This window comes from Triturus cristatus, chromosome 1_1 (genome assembly GCF_964204655.1).
Source record: "Triturus cristatus chromosome 1_1, aTriCri1.1, whole genome shotgun sequence".
Classification (NCBI taxonomy): domain Eukaryota; kingdom Metazoa; phylum Chordata; class Amphibia; order Caudata; family Salamandridae; genus Triturus; species Triturus cristatus.
In genome coordinates this window covers 19,687,461-19,708,662 of record NC_140579.1, presented here as the reverse complement: position 1 = coordinate 19,708,662, position 21,202 = coordinate 19,687,461, and the positions used below count along the sequence as shown (strand labels likewise).

General features: G+C 47.3%; 1 protein-coding gene across 11 annotated transcripts in view; it reads left to right on the top strand.

Annotated features, from left to right (window-relative positions):
- The window catches only part of LOC146869170 (uncharacterized), a 166,788-nt gene that overhangs the window by 56,375 nt on the left and 89,211 nt on the right, over positions 1-21,202 (top strand). For 3 of the 11 annotated variants that reach the window (XM_085640910.1, XM_085640996.1, XM_085640922.1), the window contains exon 1: positions 13,119-13,242. The exons of 7 other annotated variants lie outside the window; for them this stretch is intronic. In XM_085640910.1, coding sequence (XP_085497036.1) covers positions 13,239-13,242 — 4 coding nt within the window. In that variant the 5' untranslated portion in view covers positions 13,119-13,238. Of the gene's footprint in view, positions 1-13,100; positions 13,243-21,202 lie in introns of those variants that run through there. One more of the 11 variants, XM_085640902.1, reaches the window with a different exon arrangement.

The window sequence follows — 21,202 nt, the reverse complement described above, 5'->3', positions numbered from 1 at the left end:
CTACAGGGTCTGGAGTCAGGATGGCAACGTCGTCCGCATAGGCTAGTGATTTAAGTCTATAACCGTTTAGTACTAATGGAAGTATTTGTTGATTCGTTTCCAGTTTACGAATATAGGGATCAAGATACAGAGCAAACAGTAGGGGAGAAGAGGGACACCCCTGCCTTGTTCCTCTCTGGATGTTAACTGCAGCTGAGTAACCTCTATTGACTCTTATCTTGGCCGTCGGTGCTATGTATAGCGTCTGCAGAGCCTTTATAAACCCTGGTCCTATACCGTGCCACCTTAGAACATCCCATAGATAACCCCATGAGACCCTATCAAAAGCCTTTTCAGCGTCAAGAAACACCGCTGCCATTGGATCCTCCAAGATGTCTGCTACATCAAATGCCGTGATTACCTGCCTGGTGTGGTGGGTTGTTCCTTTCCCTGGAATAAATCCATGCTGAGAGGGTGTAACTAAAGATTCAATTATCTTGGATAATCTTTTTGCCAATATTTTTTAAAACACCTTGACATCGGCGTTCATTAAGGTGATGGGTCGATAGGAGCCTGGGACATCTGGCGGTTTACCTTTTTTTGGGATAACAATAATGACTGCGCCACCCCAGGAACATGGAACAGTTTCACCCAGTTGCGCTAACACCATTATATTAAACATGTCTGCTAGCAGATAGGTCTGGAAGACCTTATAAAATTCAACTGGAATCTGGTCCGGGCCAGCAGCCTTCCCTGAAGGGAGTTCCCTCAATGCTTCAACAAGTTCATCCACCTTGAGTTTCTCTTCCAGCTCTATTTTATCTGGCTCCTCCAGATTTGATGGCTCAATATCCCTCAGATAAGCCCTCATGTCCTCCTCTCTTCCATGCCCATCTGCCCGATACAATTCCATATAAAACTGCCTAAAAACCTCTCTAATCTGTTCTGCACCCTTAACTTTAATTCCTTGATCATTTTTGATCTCCTTAATATTAGCCATACCATCTCTTTGTCTAGCTCGCACCGCTAATATATGACCCACTCTTTCGCTAAGTTCGTACGCCTTTTCTTTGTTGGCTAAATATTTCTCCACCGTCTTTTTTGCCATCTCTTCCATGACCACTGCTTTGAGAGCGACTAATTTTAACAATGTCTGCTCGACTGGTGTATGCGCATGTATAGCCATCATGAGTTCCTCCTCTGCCTCTCCAATTAATTCATTATTTCTTTCTAGTTCCTCCCTTTCTCTTCTTTGCGTTCTAATAACATAGCTAAGGGTCTCTCCTCGTATTCCAGCTTTAAAAGCGTCCCACACACTCCCTGGTGACGCAGTACCTCTATTAATTACCCAAAACTCCTTAATCCATTCAGCCATTCTTTCCCTATATTCATGATCCTGAAGGAGTGCTCTGTCAAATGTCCATTGCGTCGGCTCCTTATTTCTCCTTTGCCCAATGTTTACATCTAACACTAACGGGCTATGATCTGATATGATCCTTGGTTCTCTTACTATCCTTGCACCATCTATCAGCCCTCTTGTAATTAAGAAATAATCCAGCCTGACTAAAATCTGATGGGGCGCTGAAAAGAAAGTACTCCCGTCGAGATTCGGATGGCAATGTACCCAAGGATCCTCTAGAGAATTATTCCTTGCTAAATCTGCTAGAGCCCTATATGTTCTTTTTTTCCTCCCCGCATACTTCCTGTTAGGGTCCAAAAAACTACTATCTAAATCATGAATATTCAGGTCGCCGCATAATATAACAGGCTCAGGCCACTGAGCAAGTTCTGCGTCTAGGAATTGAGGAACGTCTGGGTCATCTCCGGTAGAGCCATAAACTGAAACCAGCGTAAAGGTTTCCCCCCTAAACGATAATTCTACTATAACCCATCTTCCCCATTTATCCTCCAGCTTTCTCTTAACTATTGTATCCTGTTTCCTGCCCAGTATCGCCACTCCCCTTGTCTTGGTGTTCTGATTGGTTTTTGCAAGTACATTAAAACCTAATTGATCAAGTAAGTAGACCTTAGTGCCCTCAATGTGTGTTTCCTGAAGGCACACTAAGTCCGGTTTAAAAGATTTTAGCAGTGACGCAGCTTTTAACCTCTTGTTGATCTCATTGAGTCCACAAATGTTTATTGATACTATTCTACACGACATTTAAATTTCATAGCCTTCCCTGTTCCGATTTCCCGATTTAACCAGCAAGATTTAGTAATTATCTTTATACTTTGAGCTTTCCAGAACAATTTCTCCCCTCCTTTAGTATGTTTGTGTACCTTGAGCCCTGCATCTTTTTTTAAGTCTTTTTTACCTCTTTCTTCTACACCAAAAGTGTGCCCAACACCAACATGTACGTCTCCCCCCCCCCCCACCCTCCCCCCTCCCCCCTTTACCCCCCGCCCCTTGGGAGCCCCCCCCCCCCCTCACTACAGGCAAATAGGCCAATCCTGGCCTATGTGTAGCCAACCGTACTCTGCAGCGTCGCTACTCTCTCCCATCCTGTTTACCCCTCTGTCTGGTATTGCCAAATAAACTATTTGGCATTACCATCTAACCGTCTTACGGAGTTTTTGGTGCACTTCTCCGGGGAGACTGCGATGGGGTTCTGGTTCTAGCTCTACTCTCCTTCCCTTTATTAATTTCGGATATTTCTGCTAGATATTCTGCTGCTCTTATCTCGGATGTAAACATTTTGGTATAACCTTTCATGATAACTTTCAACCTAGACGGAAACAAGAGATATGCTTCTGCCCCTTGCTTTTGGAAAGGCCCAATCATCTGTCTTAATTTCCACCTTCTTTCCACGGTAACGTGACAGAAGTCAGGCCTTGAAAAAAAAGTATTTCCATCAACTGTGATTCTTGAATCAGGTCTAGCTTTATCAATTATCTCCTGTCTTGCTAGAAAATTACCCAAAAATACCAGCATTGCTCTTGGGAGTTCCTTATCCTGCCCTCCCCGATTTTTCTTTTTGAACAGTGGGTACCTATGTGCTCTTTGCACTTCCACATCCCATTGCCATTTTGAGTCAGGAAAGACCTCTTCCAAAATCTTAACCACATAACCTCTGGGATCCTGCCCCTCTTTCCCCTCCTCCAGGCCCAAAAGTCTCACATTATTCCTTCTTTGACGATTTTCAAAACTTTCTAGTTTCCACTGAAGATCTTCAACCACCTTCTCATGATCCGTTTTAAAAGTCTGCCAGTCTGTTACTTCGTCTTCAACCCTGCTTGTCCTTTCCTCCACTTGTAAGACTCTTTCTTCAACCTCTTCCTGTTTTCTACTTACTTTCCTTAGTGATGCTTGGAGTTTTTTTGTATCTCTTTTTGCCCTTCTGCTCTCCATTCTTGCCTCCTTCTGCATCTGTTTCAAGGTCCCAAAGAGCATTTCGAGGGTTACATTTTGGTTATTCCGCCTCCCCTCCTTCTCCCCTCCTTCCTGCTCACTTTCTTTGTAGGTCTCTGAAGTAGCGGAGTAGTCCCATGATAATTTTTTAGTCATACTACTTCTTGAACCTCTTCCACTTCTCCTTTTTACTCCCATAGAACTTTTTTTCCTTTTTGTGACTAATTCGCTAGATCCGTTGCTAATATCTGAGTCAGAAGTACGTTCAGTTCGACTCCCCTCTTCCTCTGATTCCACCTCGCTTGGATTTGATGAATCCGAGCCCTCGTTAACCGAAAAAAACTCAGGTGAACCTCCCCTCATACTTCTATCTATGCTTTTGTTAGTTCTACTCAAGTCCAGATCCAAGTGTAGCCCATGCTGCTCTGTTAGGCTCTGCGTGCTGCCCCGGCTTGCCTCAGTGCCCTTCAAATGCTTATTGCATAACCCTGCCTCTACTAACAGGAGAGCGTCTAACATCTGCGAGTTGTTTTGCTTCTCTAATTGCTTAGAGGCAGTGTCTATGTCTATGTCGGTATCACAGCCCGACTCTTTACCGACCTCCACTCCTTCCTCCTCGCCTCCCACGGCTTCTGGAGCTTCTACACGCCGCTTAGAAGCAGTGCCAGTGTCGGTATCACAGCCCAACTCCTTACCGACCTCCACCTCTTCCTCCTCGCCTCCCCCGGCTTCTGGAGCTTCTACACGCCGCTCTGCGTTCACCGCGCCAACTCCTGCATCGCTTCCCGGTTGCCTAGCAACCAGGCCTCCGCTGCTTGCGTCCTCGCGGTCCGTTGACTCTGCTTCCGCGTTTGTCTGACAGCTGTCTCCCTGGGCGCCGGTAGCCGTCGGCAGCCTCTCATCCTGCCATTCCTCTTGCTGCGGACCATCTGCCTGGATCTGTATTCGTGGAACAGACGGAGGAATCCTTGTGATGAACGACTCTGGTAAGGTCGCTTGGCGCTTCTGATCTTTATCCCTCGCCGACTTATACATCGCTGAGCGGGTCTCCGGACCTGCATCAAATTTCTTTTCTTGCTTCTCCGCATTCTTTGCTACTGTGCTCTTCGACCTCCGATTTAAAAATTCCGCCGCTTTTCCCACAGAGGCTGTTTTTGGGATAGCCCCTTCTCTCACAGCAACCCCTGAGGGTTTGATCGGTCCTGCTGACGATATTTTTTCTCTCTCCGCCTTGAGCCTTTGGGGCATCTTCAGAGGCACTTTCCCGTCGTTAAACAGCCTTCTCCAGCCGTTCAGCCAGTCTATCACCTTCCTTATCACTTTCTTTGTAGGGGAGCCCCTCAACCAGCCTGGATTAAGTGTATCCACTGTGTCAAGAACAATCCGGTAAGTCAGAGCCCACATCGCTAGGTTCACCAATACTCCATCATCCTAGGATAGGAGAGAGTAGGGTATGCGACTTCTCTCTACAGAGCCACGGCGGCCATCTTGCCCCCGTGAGTCCGAGCTGAATGTCCCGGAATACTTAATTAAAGTTTGGAATAGACATGGGTTTGTTATATTATAAGATTTTATAATAAATGGTAGGTGGAAGACCCGACAACCATGAGCGATCCAGGACTATGAGAGCACTTCTGTTCTGTGGCTTAGTTTTGCACAAGTTTCCAGTTTCTTGTGGGACCTTGCCCGTGATATAGGGCTTTCTGCTTGATTTTTTTTTTTTTTCTTTTTTTTTTTTTTTACATTTTTTAATTTTTTTTAAATATTATGGTAGGGTTGGCAGCGGGTATAAATTGCTACATCAGAGGATTCAGCATGAACTTGATCCTAAATGTCTTCATAAGATAACATCAGCAACACGGTGTGCTATTTTCTCACATCAGTAGTTATATTTCCACTTTTGGTCATAAACTGTTTAGAGCAGCAAACTTTTAAGGATTTTTTTAATTTTTTTATTTGCTGGATGGACGCTTTAATATACCCCCCAATTTTTGAATAAATGTTTTTTTAATGTTTCTAATAAGTGTTTCAGATGTTCAACAATGGCGCAAGGAGATTGGGCACATATTTCTTTTTACCTGCCCAGTTTTGCAACCGTTCTGGGACCAGATACTTAGTTTTATATATAAACAATTATCAAAAAGCGTGACACCAGACTTACTAGTAGTTCCTTTTCGGTTGATGGGCAATAATGAGGCTTTTGCGAGGTCTGGACAAAAGTTTACTTTTTTAGCTGTCTCAATTGCAAGATCACTTATTTTACAGGTTTGGAAAACTTCTTCTCGTCCAGCATTTGCTCAATGGCAAGCTAAAATGACTAGGGTAGGACAGTTAATATGTGTATTCCAAGAGGAATCCTCAACTGCAAAAATGTGAACAGTTGTGGCATTTTTTTTTTCCTTTGATGAAGGGGGTGGGTTATTGTTTACGAGAGATGTAGGGCCAGGTAAATTTGCCCTTTGTGATCTTTCTCTGTATTTTAAATACCATTGATTGCTGCACTTTATTGACATGTTCGCACTATTTAATATTGCTCTTAATTTTTTTTTAGCATGTTTGCACAGAGTTAGGTTTTGTCTACATTTTGGGCAAATATGAGATCGGGAATGTAGTATCATTCTTGTACGAATGTTTTACTCCTAGAAATGTTATTGTAAGACACTAGTCGTGTCCATTTATAGTTTTCAATCCTTGTTGATGCTAGAGCTTGGTCTAATTTTAACAGTAATACCTTTGTCGCATAGGCCTAGATTATTGGGAGATTAGGAGGGGTCATGGATGTCATATAGGGATCGCATTTGCGACCCTTAGCTTGCCCCTTACGACCCCTGGCACTACCCTTGCGACCCCGTTCCTAGTAGATCGCTAAAGTAGTGTTGGCTCCTCCACTTCGGCGGAGGAGCGTCGCCCCACTGCTCATGGAGCAGTGTAAACGAAAAAATAAAATAACTGAAGATATAATTTTATTTTTCGTATCGTCTGGCTGAGGCGGGGCTCGGCTCCTCTAATGTCAGGTAGGAGGAGTGGTTGTGCACTCCGTAAAGTGCGCATTAATGTTTGACCGGCACTCTCGGGCAGGCAAAAAATCATACGCACTACACATGTTCTCCATGCAGGCGAGAACCTGCCCAGGCCCCCATTCCCTGGCTGAGTTCCGAACCACGGCGCTCAGACCAATCGCAATGCTGCTTTTCAGCGCTGTGATCTTTCGTGGGGAACCTGGGTGCTTCCCAGTCCCTGGAAGAGACTCACTCGATGTGGCAAGATCAGTTAAGTGATTTAAAAAAAAAAAAAAAATTCAAACCGCCCCCGCCTGTCCCTTACCGGCCGCCACTGCAGGAATGCTAAATTAGGATTTCCTGAGCGCTTCTTAGGTCTCGCCTAGCGTTGCTGCGCACATGCACGGCGAGATTTAATGCAGATGAGTACTTTCTGAAAAGGGCTTGAAGCCCTGCCCCTTATTTCCATTGGCTTGCGTCACCGTTTATCTTAAACGGTGCGCCGCCATTGGAAATAAGGTTTCCAGGGTGCCTCCTTTTTGCGTTTCTGGCCGGCCCACCCGGACTGGCTCGCCTGCTTTCCTTCTGTCGTAGCGAGCTTTCTTATCTTTATGGGGCCATGTGTTTTAGAAACACATGGCCCCATAAAGACCAGAGATCCGTGGAATTTTTTTCTATGTATCCTGTCCTGCTTATGGGTGTATCTTTCTTGGTATGAGTTAATGGATGTTTCGCACCTAAATTCCACATACTTTAATCGAGGTTCTATTAGGTTGAGCTTTTCAGAGGTTTTTTTTTCTCTTTTCATTCTGTGCATTATATTATACAGTTTGAAAGAAAATGTTCGGAGGTTCGGGGGAGGGCTGGGCTGTTGGTCAGATGTCTTACTGGGGACCTGACTTAGCCCCCAATTTTCGGTCCGGTAGTGGCGTCGTCATGCAGGAGTGCTCTGCGACCGCGTGGTCCTGGGACTGTCACCAAGAGTCGCTTGGAGGTCGGTCTAGCCTGGTAAATCGGTATGATTCTGTGCGTGACAATGCAAGGACTCGATAGAGAGTGGTGTGGGGTGGCGGCTGCCGTTGTGAAATTGGTACCCTGCGATAACTAGAGGCAGCGACACTTTAAAGACCAAGTTCTGATAATTCCGGACCTAAGCAGGGCTATGCGAACTAAAAGACGAGCTCTTCAAATCGTCAAGGAAGAGTTCACACTGGGTATGAGGGCGCTGTACCGAGGGGAAGAACGTGGTGTTTTCACACCCGCAAGAAGCCAGGGCATTTGCAGGCTGGGCGAATTATCTGACACTGGGAGCACAATGTGTACTAGAACAGCAGGGGGCCTGCTAACAGGGTTAAGTTGACATGGCATAGCAGACTAAGGCTTTTTACACAACTAGCGCTTTTTAACAAGCACGCCGTTTCTAAGCATTATAAATAACATTTTACTATGACACAATGTATAGCATTTCGATGTATCTATCAAGGAGGAAAAGAAAGCTGCGAATGCGATGGGCGTATAGCGACTGTATTTGCCATCCCACCCATGATGAGCGAAACAATGTATACTTAATTAGAGCGCCATTTATGCTCCTGGAACCCGGGCACTGGATACTTTGGGAAGGTTATGTGCTAAGCGTGCGGTTAGTAAGGTCACATTGGTTTTAAGGACAGGAATAGGACAGTGACAGCGAAGTACAGGTGCAAAGCATGGGTCAGGGTTGAAATGCACGGGCAGAGCGGAGTCCGAATACACCTAGTTATTGTACACTCGAACTGTCCAATGGGAAGGGGTTTGGGGAACCCTGGCAGAGCTGCAACAGAGTCGGGGTGTACTCACGGAGCAGAGGTGGGATTGGGGACGGGGTGCGTTGGTAGAGGGGAGTGTGGCTCAAGACTATGGTGGCAGGAGGGAGTTTGGATCAAGCCTGGACGGCAGTGGCTGAGCCACGCATGGATGTGGACTCAACTGAGGGTTGAGTTGCACTGATGGAGCAGACTGAACCATGGTGGAGGTGCAATGAACGAGCCGAGTCTGAGCCATGGCGGAGGTGTGTGATGTTGGGTGGGTTCCAACATGTACGAAACGGGAGGGGTGTTGGCAAGCTCCCCTCTCCCACCACGGTTAGGGTGGTTGTTGCTGCAGTCACGTGCAGGGGGGGACAGAAAGTAAGAGGTCGAGGCTCGGCGGCCCACACCCCCTCGTGGTCGTTGATCTCCTCCACGATGCCGTGTCACGACTCGAGTGACGTTCTTATGGGGACTCAGGACACACTGCGTCATCAGGCCTGTCGGCGCCTCATCACCGTGACCTCGACGCAACAGGGTGCCTTGAAAGAGCGGAGTCTGAATTAGCGCAGGGGCCAGGTGAAGGGCCAGAGATGTCTCTATCAGGACTGAGGTAGACGGGCAGAGCTGAGGGCCTCGGGTTTGAGGTCCAATGGTGGAGCTTGGTCAGGGTCAGTTGAAGGGCTGCGGTGCGCCCAGAGATGACTCTTATCAGGACTGAGGTAGAAGGGCAGAGCTGAGGGCCTTGGGTTTGAGGTTCAATGGTGGAGCTGAGTCTGAGGTGCGCCCAGAGATGACTCTTATCAGGACTGAGGTAGAAGGGCACAGCTGAGGGCCTCTGGTTTGAGGTCCAATGGTGAGGCTGAGTCGGGATCGGGCTCGAGGCACACTCGCTCTGTGCTTCTCACGTGCTGCTGAGGGACTTCTCAAGCACTAAAAAGCGATAAAGCGAGCACACGTTCAGGCGTCATGGGGGGTAGGGGGGGAAGTTTTATATAGCGTGAACTAGACCTGATAGATCGTGTATCAAAGCGCTTTACATGAGCACCAGTTTCGTTACACAAGGACACATTCAATTTTCTTAGGCACGGGGGGATTAAGTCATTTGCCCAGAACCGTAGCCGAGACTCGAACCCTGTTCTCCAGCTTAGACGTCAACTGCTCTAGCCGTTAGACCACATCCTCTCTGCTCATAGTCCCCTCTACCCGTCAGTCAAAAAATATAGTGTTCCTCTCATGCTCATATATTAACAAAGCTGACAATATGCCCGAGCGTTACATTTCCGATTCTCCACATTCACGTGGTTACGCCGGATTTTTTTGTATCCAGACAGAAATTATAGGGAGGCTCGCGATATTATCTGGGGGCCATGGATTACGCCCGCATTTATATGCGGCAGGGCCAGTGTGCAACCTGCAGGTCGTTTGTTGGAATCTCACTGAGATAGCAGAGTGGGGGATGCGCTCACTGCGGACACTTACACGTAACCTGCAGTTCTCGAGCCTATTAGAGTTCAGTAAAATAGCTAAGTGGGTCAACGCACCTGCTTTGAAGGTACCAATCTTGCATCCCGAGGCACCCAGCTTTTATTTTCCATGTAGCATTAATGTCCTGAGATTTATTTTTCTGAGATTAGCACGTGCCTCGTCTTCATGGGGTTACACCCAGTAGCAACCTGATGCCCGCACTACTACTTTAACGACATTATTCCGATCGTAGACGAAAATGTTAGAAACATCATATCTAGAACAACCAGTGGGCGTTTTGACAAGGGAGTAGCCAGAAAGGGTAAACAGCCCCCACTTTGAACTAAAGCCCTGATGCCACCAAGCAAGCAAAGCACGCGAGCCGAACCCACCCTAGAACAGGTTCCTTGTCTCTTCCGTCCATGCATCTATCTATTCATTCCTTCACTCTTCCATGCGCCTACTGACGTCCACTATTTCAAACGTACATTCTGCCATCCATCCATCCATTCAGTCTGTCCCCATTACATCAATCCATTTACCCACTCCGCCATCTATCCATCCACTCCGCCATCTATCCATCCACTCCGCCATCTATCCATCCACTCCGCCATCTATCCATCCACTCCGCCATCTATCCATCCACTCCGCCATCTATCCATCCACTCCGCCATCTATCCATCCACTCCGCCATCTGTCTGTCCGTCCACTCCGCCATCTGTCTGTCCGTCCACTCCGCCATCTGTCTGTCCGTCCCCTCCGCCATCTGTCTGTCCGTCCACTCCGCCATCTGTCTGTCCGTCCACTCCGCCATCTGTCTGTCCGTCCACTCCGCCATCTGTCTGTCCGTCCACTCCGCCATCTGTCTGTCCGTCCACTCCGCCATCTGTCTGTCCGTCCACTCCGCCATCTGTCTGTCCGTCCACTCCGCCATCTGTCTGTCCGTCCACTCCGCCATCTGTCTGTCCGTCCACTCTGCCATCTGTCCATCCACTCTGCCATCTGTCCATCCACTCTGCCATCCATGGATTTAAAATCCTAGAAACCTGTTTTTTGTAATAATAAAAAGTATTAACTCGTCTAAACAGTAAGACCACTTTTTTTTTTTTTTTTAAAGTAATTAAACAGTTAAAATTAGAATGAATAATTATGGTTCTTATCATCTGCTAGGGCCACAGGCAGATATTAGTTATTAAAAGGCAATAATAACGCTGTAATGTGATTCCGTATTTGTGGTAAAGTCCCTGGTGATGCAATTCCATGTATATAATAAAATCCCTGCATACAATAATTTGAAAGTTCCAGGGATACACAGGAAAGCAAGATAGTCCGTACGCCAGAGGCCGTGGTCTGCTGCTCGAGTGGTGCGGACGAGTCTGCAAATCAAATGGAACAATGTGGGGCTGAATCTGTCCTTTAATGATTCACCGTTGATGGCTTGCTGGCTCTCGCTGTGTATGAATTTTCTTGCTGTTCCTGTGACGAACTTGGTGAACCGGATATTAAGCTGTGGATTGTCCGGGTTCATTGGTGCAAGGATGGCTTGCCGGCACGGCGAAGGCCGAGTTACTTCCATTCGCTCTTTAACAGGGTCTTTCGATCCTCATGGGCTGCAGGAAATAGACATACCACGTGCTCGATTTGTTTGTGTCACTCCTACACCCCCTGCACGTTATGTTGGATTGATGGAATTTGCCATCCATCAATCCTCTCTGCCATCCATCCATCAATCTACCCACTCTGTCGATCATAGATCAATCCTCTCTGCCATCCATCCATCAATCTACCCACTCTGTCGATCATAGATCAATCCTCTCTGCCATCCATCCAGTCATCTACTCTACCATCCATCCACTTTGACATTCATTGATTAATTCACCCACTCTGTTATCCATTTATTCACCCACTATGCCATCCTTCTATCTAATTTGCATCTATCCATTCACTCTGCCATTCATCCTTCCTTCATCGATCCATCAACTCTTCCATCCATCCATTTCAACACCCATCCAATCTGCCATGTATCCATCAATCCATCCAGTATGCTGTCCAACCATTCATTCATCCACTCTGCCATGCATCAATCCAGTCTGCCATCCAGCCATTCACTCTGCAATCTACTAGTCCATCCATCCTTCATCCATTCACTCTGCCATAATCCATCCATCAACTCTCCCATCCATCAATCCTCCCATCCATCAATCCATCCACTCTGCCATTCCTCCATCATTCCATCCAATCTGCCATCCATCCATCCATTTACTTAGACAAACATCCATTCACCTATCCATCCATGCCTGTCAGTCCATTTACTCTGCCCTCCTTTCACTTGTCTATCCACTGATCCATTCACTCATTCATCCTTCCCTTTACTTTGCCATCCTTGCACCAATCCATCCAGCTATCATTCATCCTTTCACCCACTTTTTTTATCCACCTACTCATTCATCCACGCTTCCTTCTCTTCCCCCTTCCTTCAAATATTCCTTTTTCCTTCCCTGTTCTATTCACCCAGACTTTGCTTATCTTTGCTCCCGCGGTTCTTCCGGTGACTCTGTGTTTCAGCTTTAATAATGCGCTCTTGTCTGCCGAGCTACAGACAGGAGAGCTCCACACGAACCTCGGCCGACTGGAGCTGCTACAACGGGGGTCACTGCACCCCCGCATGGTGACGCCACGCTAACGGTAGATTGAGCGCTACACGGGCGTCATTATTCCGCTGTTTCAATGCATGAAAAGTATGGGCTCTGCGACCCTGAGGGTTGGGGGCGCGACGGGGGTCACTGCACCCCCGCACGGTGACGCCACGCTAACGGTAGGTTGAGCGCTACACGGGCGCTCATATTCCGCTGTTTCAATGCATGAAAGTATGGGCTCTGTGACCCTGAGTGCAGGGGGGGGGGAGGGGAGGGCGGGGGGCTACGGGGGTCACTGCACCCCCGCACGGTGACGCCACGCTAACGGTAGGTTGAGCGCTACACAGGTGCTAATTATGTATGAAAGTATGGGCTCTGCGACCCTGAGTGGGGGGGGGGGGGGGCGGGGCGTTGCCAGGAGGTGTGGGAGGTGTCAAGAGATGTGGCGAAAAGGAACAAAATATTCTTTAATTCTTTTGCTGAACTTTCACTTGGGTCACTGTTGCAAGGGCATTGTGAACCATGGGTCTGTAGGAAAGGGAACAAGCATTGGCATAGCCAATAGGTCTCGCTTTTGGGACCTTATACGTGTTTGGTTATCCAGCACAATATCCTTGGTACAACAACATCCACTGTTGCATGGCTGAACACGTATAAGGTCCCAAAGGCGAGACCTATTGGCTGTGCCAATGCTTGTTCTTTTAACTCGCAGCCAGCATTACCCTTGCCTGCAATAATAACCCTTCAGCAGTGACACTGCACGGACACAGCTCCGTACCTGTTGTGGCCTGAGGTACAAGGGCGGAGCTGCTCGTGCAGCGTGCACACTCAGCAAGAACCTGGCACAGTGGTGACCTGAAAATAACACAACTTTGCAACATCACTCATTGTTGCTGATTGGGAAGGACGTCAAAAGGCGCCTACGTGTCTCTGGACAGGGAAATCAGCAGAGAGTAGAGAAAACAAGTGTGAAGAGCGGACCGAGGCAGCAGCAGAGGGACCGGAGGAAGGAAGGAGACATTAGATGGGTGAGAGCCAGAAGCAAAGGAGTGTGTGCTTGAGAGAGAGAGAGACAAAGAAAAATAAACAACTGAGCGAGATGAAAAGATAAAGCGATATATGTTGAGAGAGACACACACAGGTGTGAGAGAGACAGACGGAGAAAAGTTTAAGACAGAACGGCGAAATAAGAGACAGCCGACAGAGGGAAAGGCAGATGTGACAGACCGATGAGAAAAATACAATAGAGACAAAAATATATATGTTGGGGAGAGAGAGAGGGAGACGGACAGGGGCGAGAGAAGTTTAAGACAGAGTGGCGAAAAAGACACTTGACAGACAGTGGGAAAGACAAAGAGGTGGCAGGGATATAAATGAGGCGCAAGAGAGAAATAGAGAGGAGACGGGTGTGAGAACCGGGCTCAAGAGACAGGCCCGATAAACACTGTAGAGAGGGCACACTGAAACAGAGGCATCTTCGAGATGGGTAGGAGGCAGTTTAAAGAGACGGAGAGTAGGAGACCGGCGGAATGAAGGTGGTCTCGAAAGACTGGCGTGCGAGAGCTCGGAGAGAAAGAGGTGGTACAGGTGACTGAGAGAATGGAAAGTCATGAGCGGAGAGGTGATGGACTGGTGGGAAATGATTCATAAAGAAACAACTGAGAAAGGGGGAAAATAATCTAATCTGAAGAGGCATTAGAGGGGTAACCAGCAAATTAGAGAGGTGGGAAAAGAGACTGGTGCAAGGTAGACGCTACAGAGAGAGAGGCGAGCAAGGGGAAGAGATGGGTGAGGGAGTGAGAGGTGTCAGAAGGAGTCAATTGAGAGAGCTGGGCGAAGCGGTGAAGGGGAGAGACCGATGGGGGTAGACTTTAAGAGATGGTATGAGATGGGTGAAGAAGAATAGAGAAACTGAAGGGATACCTTAAAGAGGGGGAGACAGACGAGAGAGAGGGCTGATAAAGAGATGACCGCTTAGATACAAATAGCTGAGGGAGGCTCGACAGGCGAGATGTAAGTGCCAGACAGCTGCGAGAGAGGAGAGAGAGGAGAGAGCAGAAATGGAACAAATGGGGAGAGCGCTGAGAAGACGTGGTGTGGGGGGGGGGGGGGTTGATGAAGAGGCAGGTGGATGAGAGAGAAGCGGGAAAGAGGGAGACCGTAAAGGCAGTACCAACCTCTGGCCTTGCACTTCTTGTATGATTTGCATCTGTAAGGATGCTCCTTCTCATGGGGTCAAAGGTCATGTGAAATCACTTTCTAGGATGATAGTAGGTGAAAGATAGCGTGATGTCACTTCCTGGTCTTGTCACATCCGTTACCCCTGGGATTTTGGTGAATTGACCTCCAGGGGAGGAATTGCCTTTGATGGCTTCATGAAATATTTGTGTGCCCAAAATTCTTTCTACATTGTCGATATATTGGTTATTTGTGCTAAAGAAGAGACTGTATGATTATTGTACCACCTAAATAGAAGTATTGAACCCGTGCTGAGAAGTGCAGGTACACTCCCAATAAAACTGAGAGGTGGTGACCCGCTGCGTTAGCAGGTCACGCACGGGTTGCACAGCGTATACACATAGGTATTATCAAATTAATACTCATCCACCATAGTAATCCAAATGTTGTCTTATTTATTTCAAAAAGTTTTGACATTCTTTATCCATTTTGTTACAACTTCACGTCAAGAGATGCGTAATCCGTAACTTCTTAGTTTTTAAATTCAGTGTATTGCCCATCCAGGCCTATACATGAATGTTATTCGAATTTCCAAGCATCCACCAGATTCGGTACATTTCCTTTACTCAATGCATTTCGACTTAAGTTCAGGAGGGATTGCTTTTGAAGGGCGGTTTCAAAATAAGCGTGTGGGTTAAAAGCACAGGTTCTTTTCAAGATTTTGATGGAAGGGGAGAATCGTATTAATGGAGGTTCGCATGTCACACACGGTATTTTTGAAATTAAAGTTTTGGAGTTGGGTCGGGGGTGATGCATTGGAATGTTCAGTAATTTGTTTTGATATGGAGACATTAAGTTTGTTTTGGGGTTCAAATGTCTTGCGATGTTAATAAATACATTTTTACAATTTATAGATACTCCTGACGAAGGTTTTTCACAAACCGAAATGCATTGAGTAAAGGAAATGTACCGAATGTATAATTGCCCCGGTGTGACAGGAACGGCGCACCGTTCACGGGTGCTGCACGCAAATTTGGAAAAAGTGGACTCGCTGAAAGCATTGAAAAAAGATTAAAGAAACAAACAAAAAAGGTGTGCTTCGGGACATTTTCAATTATGTCGTAACACTCCCAATAAAGGCATTGAACCTGTGCTGGAAAGTGCAGGTACACACCTAATAAAGGCATTGAACCTGTGCTGAGAAGTGCAGGTACTCTCCCAATGAAGGCATTGAACCTGTGCTGGAAAGTGCAGGTACGCTCCCAATAAAGGCATTGAACCTGTGCTGAGAAGTGCAGGTACTCTCCCAATAAAGGCATTGAACTTGTGCTGAGAAGTGCAGGTACACTCCCAATAAAGGCATTGAACCTGTGCTGGAAAGTGCAGGTACTCTCCCAATAAAGGCATTGAACCTGTGCTGGAAAGTGCAGGTACACTCCCCAAAAAGGCATTGAACCTGTGCTGAGAAGTGCAGGTACTCTCCCAATAAAGGCATTGAACCTGTGCTGGAAAGTGCAGGTACTCTCCCAATAAAGGCATTGAACCTGTGCTGGAAAGTGCAGGTACACTCCCAAAAAAGGCATTGAACTTGTGCTGAGAAGTGCAGGTACCCCTTTAAATGAAAGACGTGCAGGCACCCAGTACCGACAGTCCATTTCAAGCACTGGGCGGTGTTGTCGCATGGTCAGAAGTGCGGAGGGTGCAGGACATGGTTGGATGTGACGGAGTACAGGTGGACACTGCCGGCCTCTCTCCCACCCGGTTCCGGGTCTGTAAGTGTGGAGACGCCCCTGGTGGACAGCTGACTCCATCACATCTGTGTGCTCTTGGTGTAGGAATGAAACGGGGCTTGAGTTAGCTGCAGCTCCATTCCCAAGTACACTGCACAAGAGACATGCGGGACCAGCACAGTGGGCATAACGGAGGACCCTGCAAGCCCCAATGCACAAGGTACCCCCCCCCCCCCCCTTCAAATGCCACCCCCCCCCCACACACACACACACACACACACACACGGTCTATGAATATCTCTGAGATATGAGGAACTGAGGGACCACTCGCCACATTCTGCAAGGGGACCCCCCCACCCCCATCGGTACTCCACTGGTAACCACAGGACGGCCTCACCCTTACATGTGCCACGCGGTGTCGGTTCGCTAGTGAGGGCGGCTGGCCTCCGCCCTTTCAAAAGCCGGTTCTCCCAGGTGTGTTGCCGGCTGCTGCTTCAAGGCGTTGCCGCGGTCTGCGCGCCTTCATTGTGCGCGTGGGAGCACGCTACATTCTTTATTTATTTTTATACATACAACTCAATTACCACTAATGATGTAGCTGGGATGTATGCATCAGGGAGGTGGCTGATAGAACCATGTGTACGTCATGAGGGGGGTATCACCGTGGATAGTCTTGTGCACATCATGTGGGATGGGTGTTGTGCCCTCAGAACCATGTGTACATAATGGGGGGGGGGGGGGGGGGGAGTTGGTGTTATCACCTCGGATAGAACCATGTGTACATCATGGGGGGAGGGGGCTGTTCTACCCATAGAGCTGTGTACATCATGTGAGGTGGGTGTTGTGCCCTCAGAACCATGTGTACATAATGGGGGGGGGGGGAGTGTTATCACCTCGGATAGAACCATGTGTACATCCTGGGGGTAGGGGGCTGCTGTACCCATAGAGCTGTGTACATCATTTGGGGGGGGTTGGGGTGGGGGGGGGGGTTGGGGTGGGGGGGGGGGGTGGGGTTGCCGGGGCTCACAGTCAGGGCTCACACCGCAGTGCTGGAATGTGTGTTGCGTGCTGTCTGTCTGATGACAGGGAGACGGTACATACCTCCGTCTCACGAGGGATGAAAGTGAGGACACCCCTCGTCCCGCCCCATCTGCCCCAAGGGAGGCGCGCGGGGGTGCTTGAATGTCTGGCTCTTTGCGCGCCTGCAGCGCCTGCTTCATTCTGTTTTGTGTACCGTGTGAAACATTCCACTGCTCTGGACGGTGAAGTCGCGTCCTTAGCACTAGAGCGATTAGGAGTCATTTCTTTTATTAGGAATTATTTATTGCAAACAATGACTGCGTGGGGACAGGGAGTCTCTGGCTTCTGTGATGGCTGGACGCCAGGGTCCTGGAGTGACGTCATAGTCTGATGTCAGGTTCTTGAGGTGATGTCACCGTCTGATGCCAGGTCCCTGAAGTCCTTTCACAGTTTGATGCCTTGTTCCTGAGGTGATGTCACACTATCACACCAAGTTTATAGAGTGATGTCACAGTCTGATACCAGGTTTATAGAGTGATGTCAGTCTGATACCAGGTTTATAGAGTGATGTCACAGTCTGATACCAGGTTTATAGAGTGATGTCACAGTCTGATACCAGGTTTATAGAGTGATGTCACAGTCTGATACCAAGTTTATAGAGTGATGTCACAGTATCATACCAGGTTTATAGAGTGATGTCACTGTATCGTATCAAGTTTATAGAGTGATGTCACAGTTTGATACAAGGTTATTGGAGTGATCTCACAGTATCATACCAAGTTTATACAGTGATGTCCCAGTCGGATACAAGGTTAATAGAGTGATGTCACAGTATCGTACCAAGTCCCTGGAGTGATGTCACAGTTTGATGCCTTGTCCCTGAGGGTGTCACAGTTTGATAATAGATTCCTGAGATGATATCATAGTGTAATCATGGGCGTCAATTCACCAAAATGCCAGGGGTAGCAGAACTGACATCATATAACCCTTTGACCCAGTAACATCACAGGAAGGGACATCATATGAACTTTGACACTGAGGTGTGGTCACCTGACAGTAATCCAGATGACATCACAATGACTGACTGCTGAAGTTAAGATAGCAACCACGCAATTACATACTAATTTAAGTTACTAACACTAATAAATGTCTATTTTACAAACCACCTACATTTTAAAAGATGATCATATAATTCAGAGCAACATTAAACATTTCTCTTTTTTATTGCATAAAATATGTATTTTTTGGAAGAGGATACTCTAGTGCCACAAACAGCCCAAAACTGCACCCTAAAGGCAAATTGTTTATATTTCAAACTGACCTAATTTAATAGATTCCCTAATGTATTCCTTAATCACAAAATATTTTGGAAATTACTGAAAGACACACAGAGTCATAGAACATAAGTCGCTTTATCCACTGTCATTTCTTCATGTAGAGCAATGTGAACCATCTTACAGATGCAACATCGCTCCTTGGCATTGTCAATATACTTTGATTGGCATCACTTTAGAGGGTAATTGCACTCCATAGCACAGATCTAAGATTTTGATTCAAACACAAAGGGCCTTATTACCAGTTTGGTGGTCCTATCGGCCTGCCACTGCTGCACCAACAGGAGGACCGCCAAGCCCGTAGTGTGCCCACCCCTGCATTACGCATGTAATCCGGTGCTGCGGCGGTCTCACGGAGGTGGTCCGTCAGGCTTATAAGAGGACGTTAACAGCAGACTGCTGCCGTGACAGCACCTGCAGCATGTTCTTGCACAGTGTGGCCTGCACCATGCAATGTATGTCGCACCGTGCAGGAACGGGTGTGCAATTCCAGGGGGGCACAACATGTGCCTCCTTTGATGCACCCTCCCCCAGGCCCAGAAGGGTTTGGGAGCCCTGTTAGGGCCCCCTCCCTTGCCTGGCGGGCTCACTGCTATGAAATGGGTGGTGGACCTTCAAATCGGAATATGCTTGGCGGTGCCGGCATGTGGCACCGCCAACCTATTCCTGGCCATTTTCGGACCTGTGGCGCAGCGGGATCTTTGATCTCGGCGGAGCTGGAGGTTTTGTGGCAGTCTTGCTGCCACACTCCTAATACGGCGGTGGGCAGAAAACCACCACTAGTATGGCGGTCCAGTACACTGCCGAACTAGTAATAAGGCCCAACATTTTCCATGTGTTCAGGAGAATACAAATCTGCAAAATCACATTTAAAAATGTGTATTTTTTAATTAATTTTAATTCAGGAGACTGAACATTCCACTCATATTTTTATTTCTACGGGTGGGCGTAATGTTTCGTTCTGCCCACAGAATTGGCAGAAGTTTGGTCACTCTGTGTTACTCTTTAACATGAAGTTCTAGCCAAATCCTGCCAATTGCCGCGTGGCAGAATGTTTCTCACACAATGCTCCAGAAAATGCGAGCTGATGAGGGCTGCGAGATTTGGTGTCCCCGAGCGTAATTTTCTAACACGGGAAGTGGCGGTCACGGGCATTTGCGGTATGAGGCCTGCCGTTTGAGCAGATTTGCTGCTGCTCGAATAGATTTTCTACTTGAGTGACAGCAAAATAAAGTTGAATGGCTGTCCGGTCTTGCCGTTTGCACTGTTTTTCAGCCCTGCTCACGCTACTGGCGCTAAATTACAGGGCGATCTGCCTATTTTATGCCTTTCGATGGAACCCTGCAGAATTTTGCAGAGTTAAACTTTGCAAGTTCTGCCCACCCTGAATTTTTTTTTTTTTAAATTTTTTTTTTAAATGAAATAAATAGTGCTAAGAGTTGAATGCCACAGTTCCCAGGTGAAGCTGTAGAAAGTAAATAGTGCACATCACTGTTTACTTTTGGTGTTGACATTGCATTTGGCATCTTTGAGCCCAGGGGTCGCAACGGCAATGCCAGTGATCGCAGATGGCAAGCCAGGGGTCACACCTGCGACTACTGGTGTCCCCTAAATGATGTCCATGTGGTTCCTAGAGTGATGTCAGTCTGATACCAAGCTCCTAGAGCGATGTCAACAGCCGTTCAAGTTCCTGAATGGAAGTCCCCATCTGATGCAGGCTCCCAGAATGATGTCATATCTGGTTCCTTGGATCATGTTAGTCTGATGCGAGGTTCCTGAAACAATGGTGGGTTCCTGGAGTGATTTTACAGTCTCCTATGGTACCCCCCTACATTGCCAATCACAAAGTGTGCCACGTTGTGCATGCTGATACACAACATGACTTTCTAGCATTGCGGTGGGTGCTGCAGCCAGCAGCACCTGCCGCAATGTTAAAATGCCAGATGTGACCGCCGCGGTGGCGGTTGCATCATAATTGGGGTGGCGAGACCGCCGTATGGCAGGCGAGCGGTCCCGTTACCGCTAGGGTGGCGGGCGGACTAGAGTTCGCCCGCCATCCTAATGACTCCCTTAGAGTCTGAACTCCGACTAATGGGGTGATGTAAACCTAATCTTAAATTTTTAGCGTTCTGCCCAAATCTGATATGGGTTTCCTGGAGAGGTGTCACACTCTGATGCCCGGTTCCTTGAGTGACGGCACCCACCCACAAAAGAGCGAGCCCATTCTTTTTCACAAACTGCAGTTCTAAAGTTACTACAGCAGAAAAAAAGACCCAAAACAGTCTTAAATGTACTCCATCTCAGAGCTGAAGTAAGTCCAGCACCACACATGGCCAACCACTGGTACTGCAACACCCTTCCATAGAATGTAAATAGGGCCGTCAGTTTTCCGTTTTTACTGAATTTTACACCTAAATACAGACAAAAAACTATCTGTTTTCCTCTTTGTATTTATTTTTTAATATGGAAAAATACAGAAAATAGGTCTTTTGTGGATGATTGCCACAGTGTCCATTACGAAGGCCAGGTCAGTAGGTGTGCAGATTGACCTGTGCTGGAGTTTAAAAAAAAAAAAAAAAAAAGTCTTTGTATACATTTATGAATTCAATAAATGTGGAAACATGCCTATTGCTGCTTCATTTATACACTAAACACAAATTAAAAATGGGGAAATACAGATGATCTAAATATGGATTAATACAGCTGGAAATGTCAAAAAAATAAAT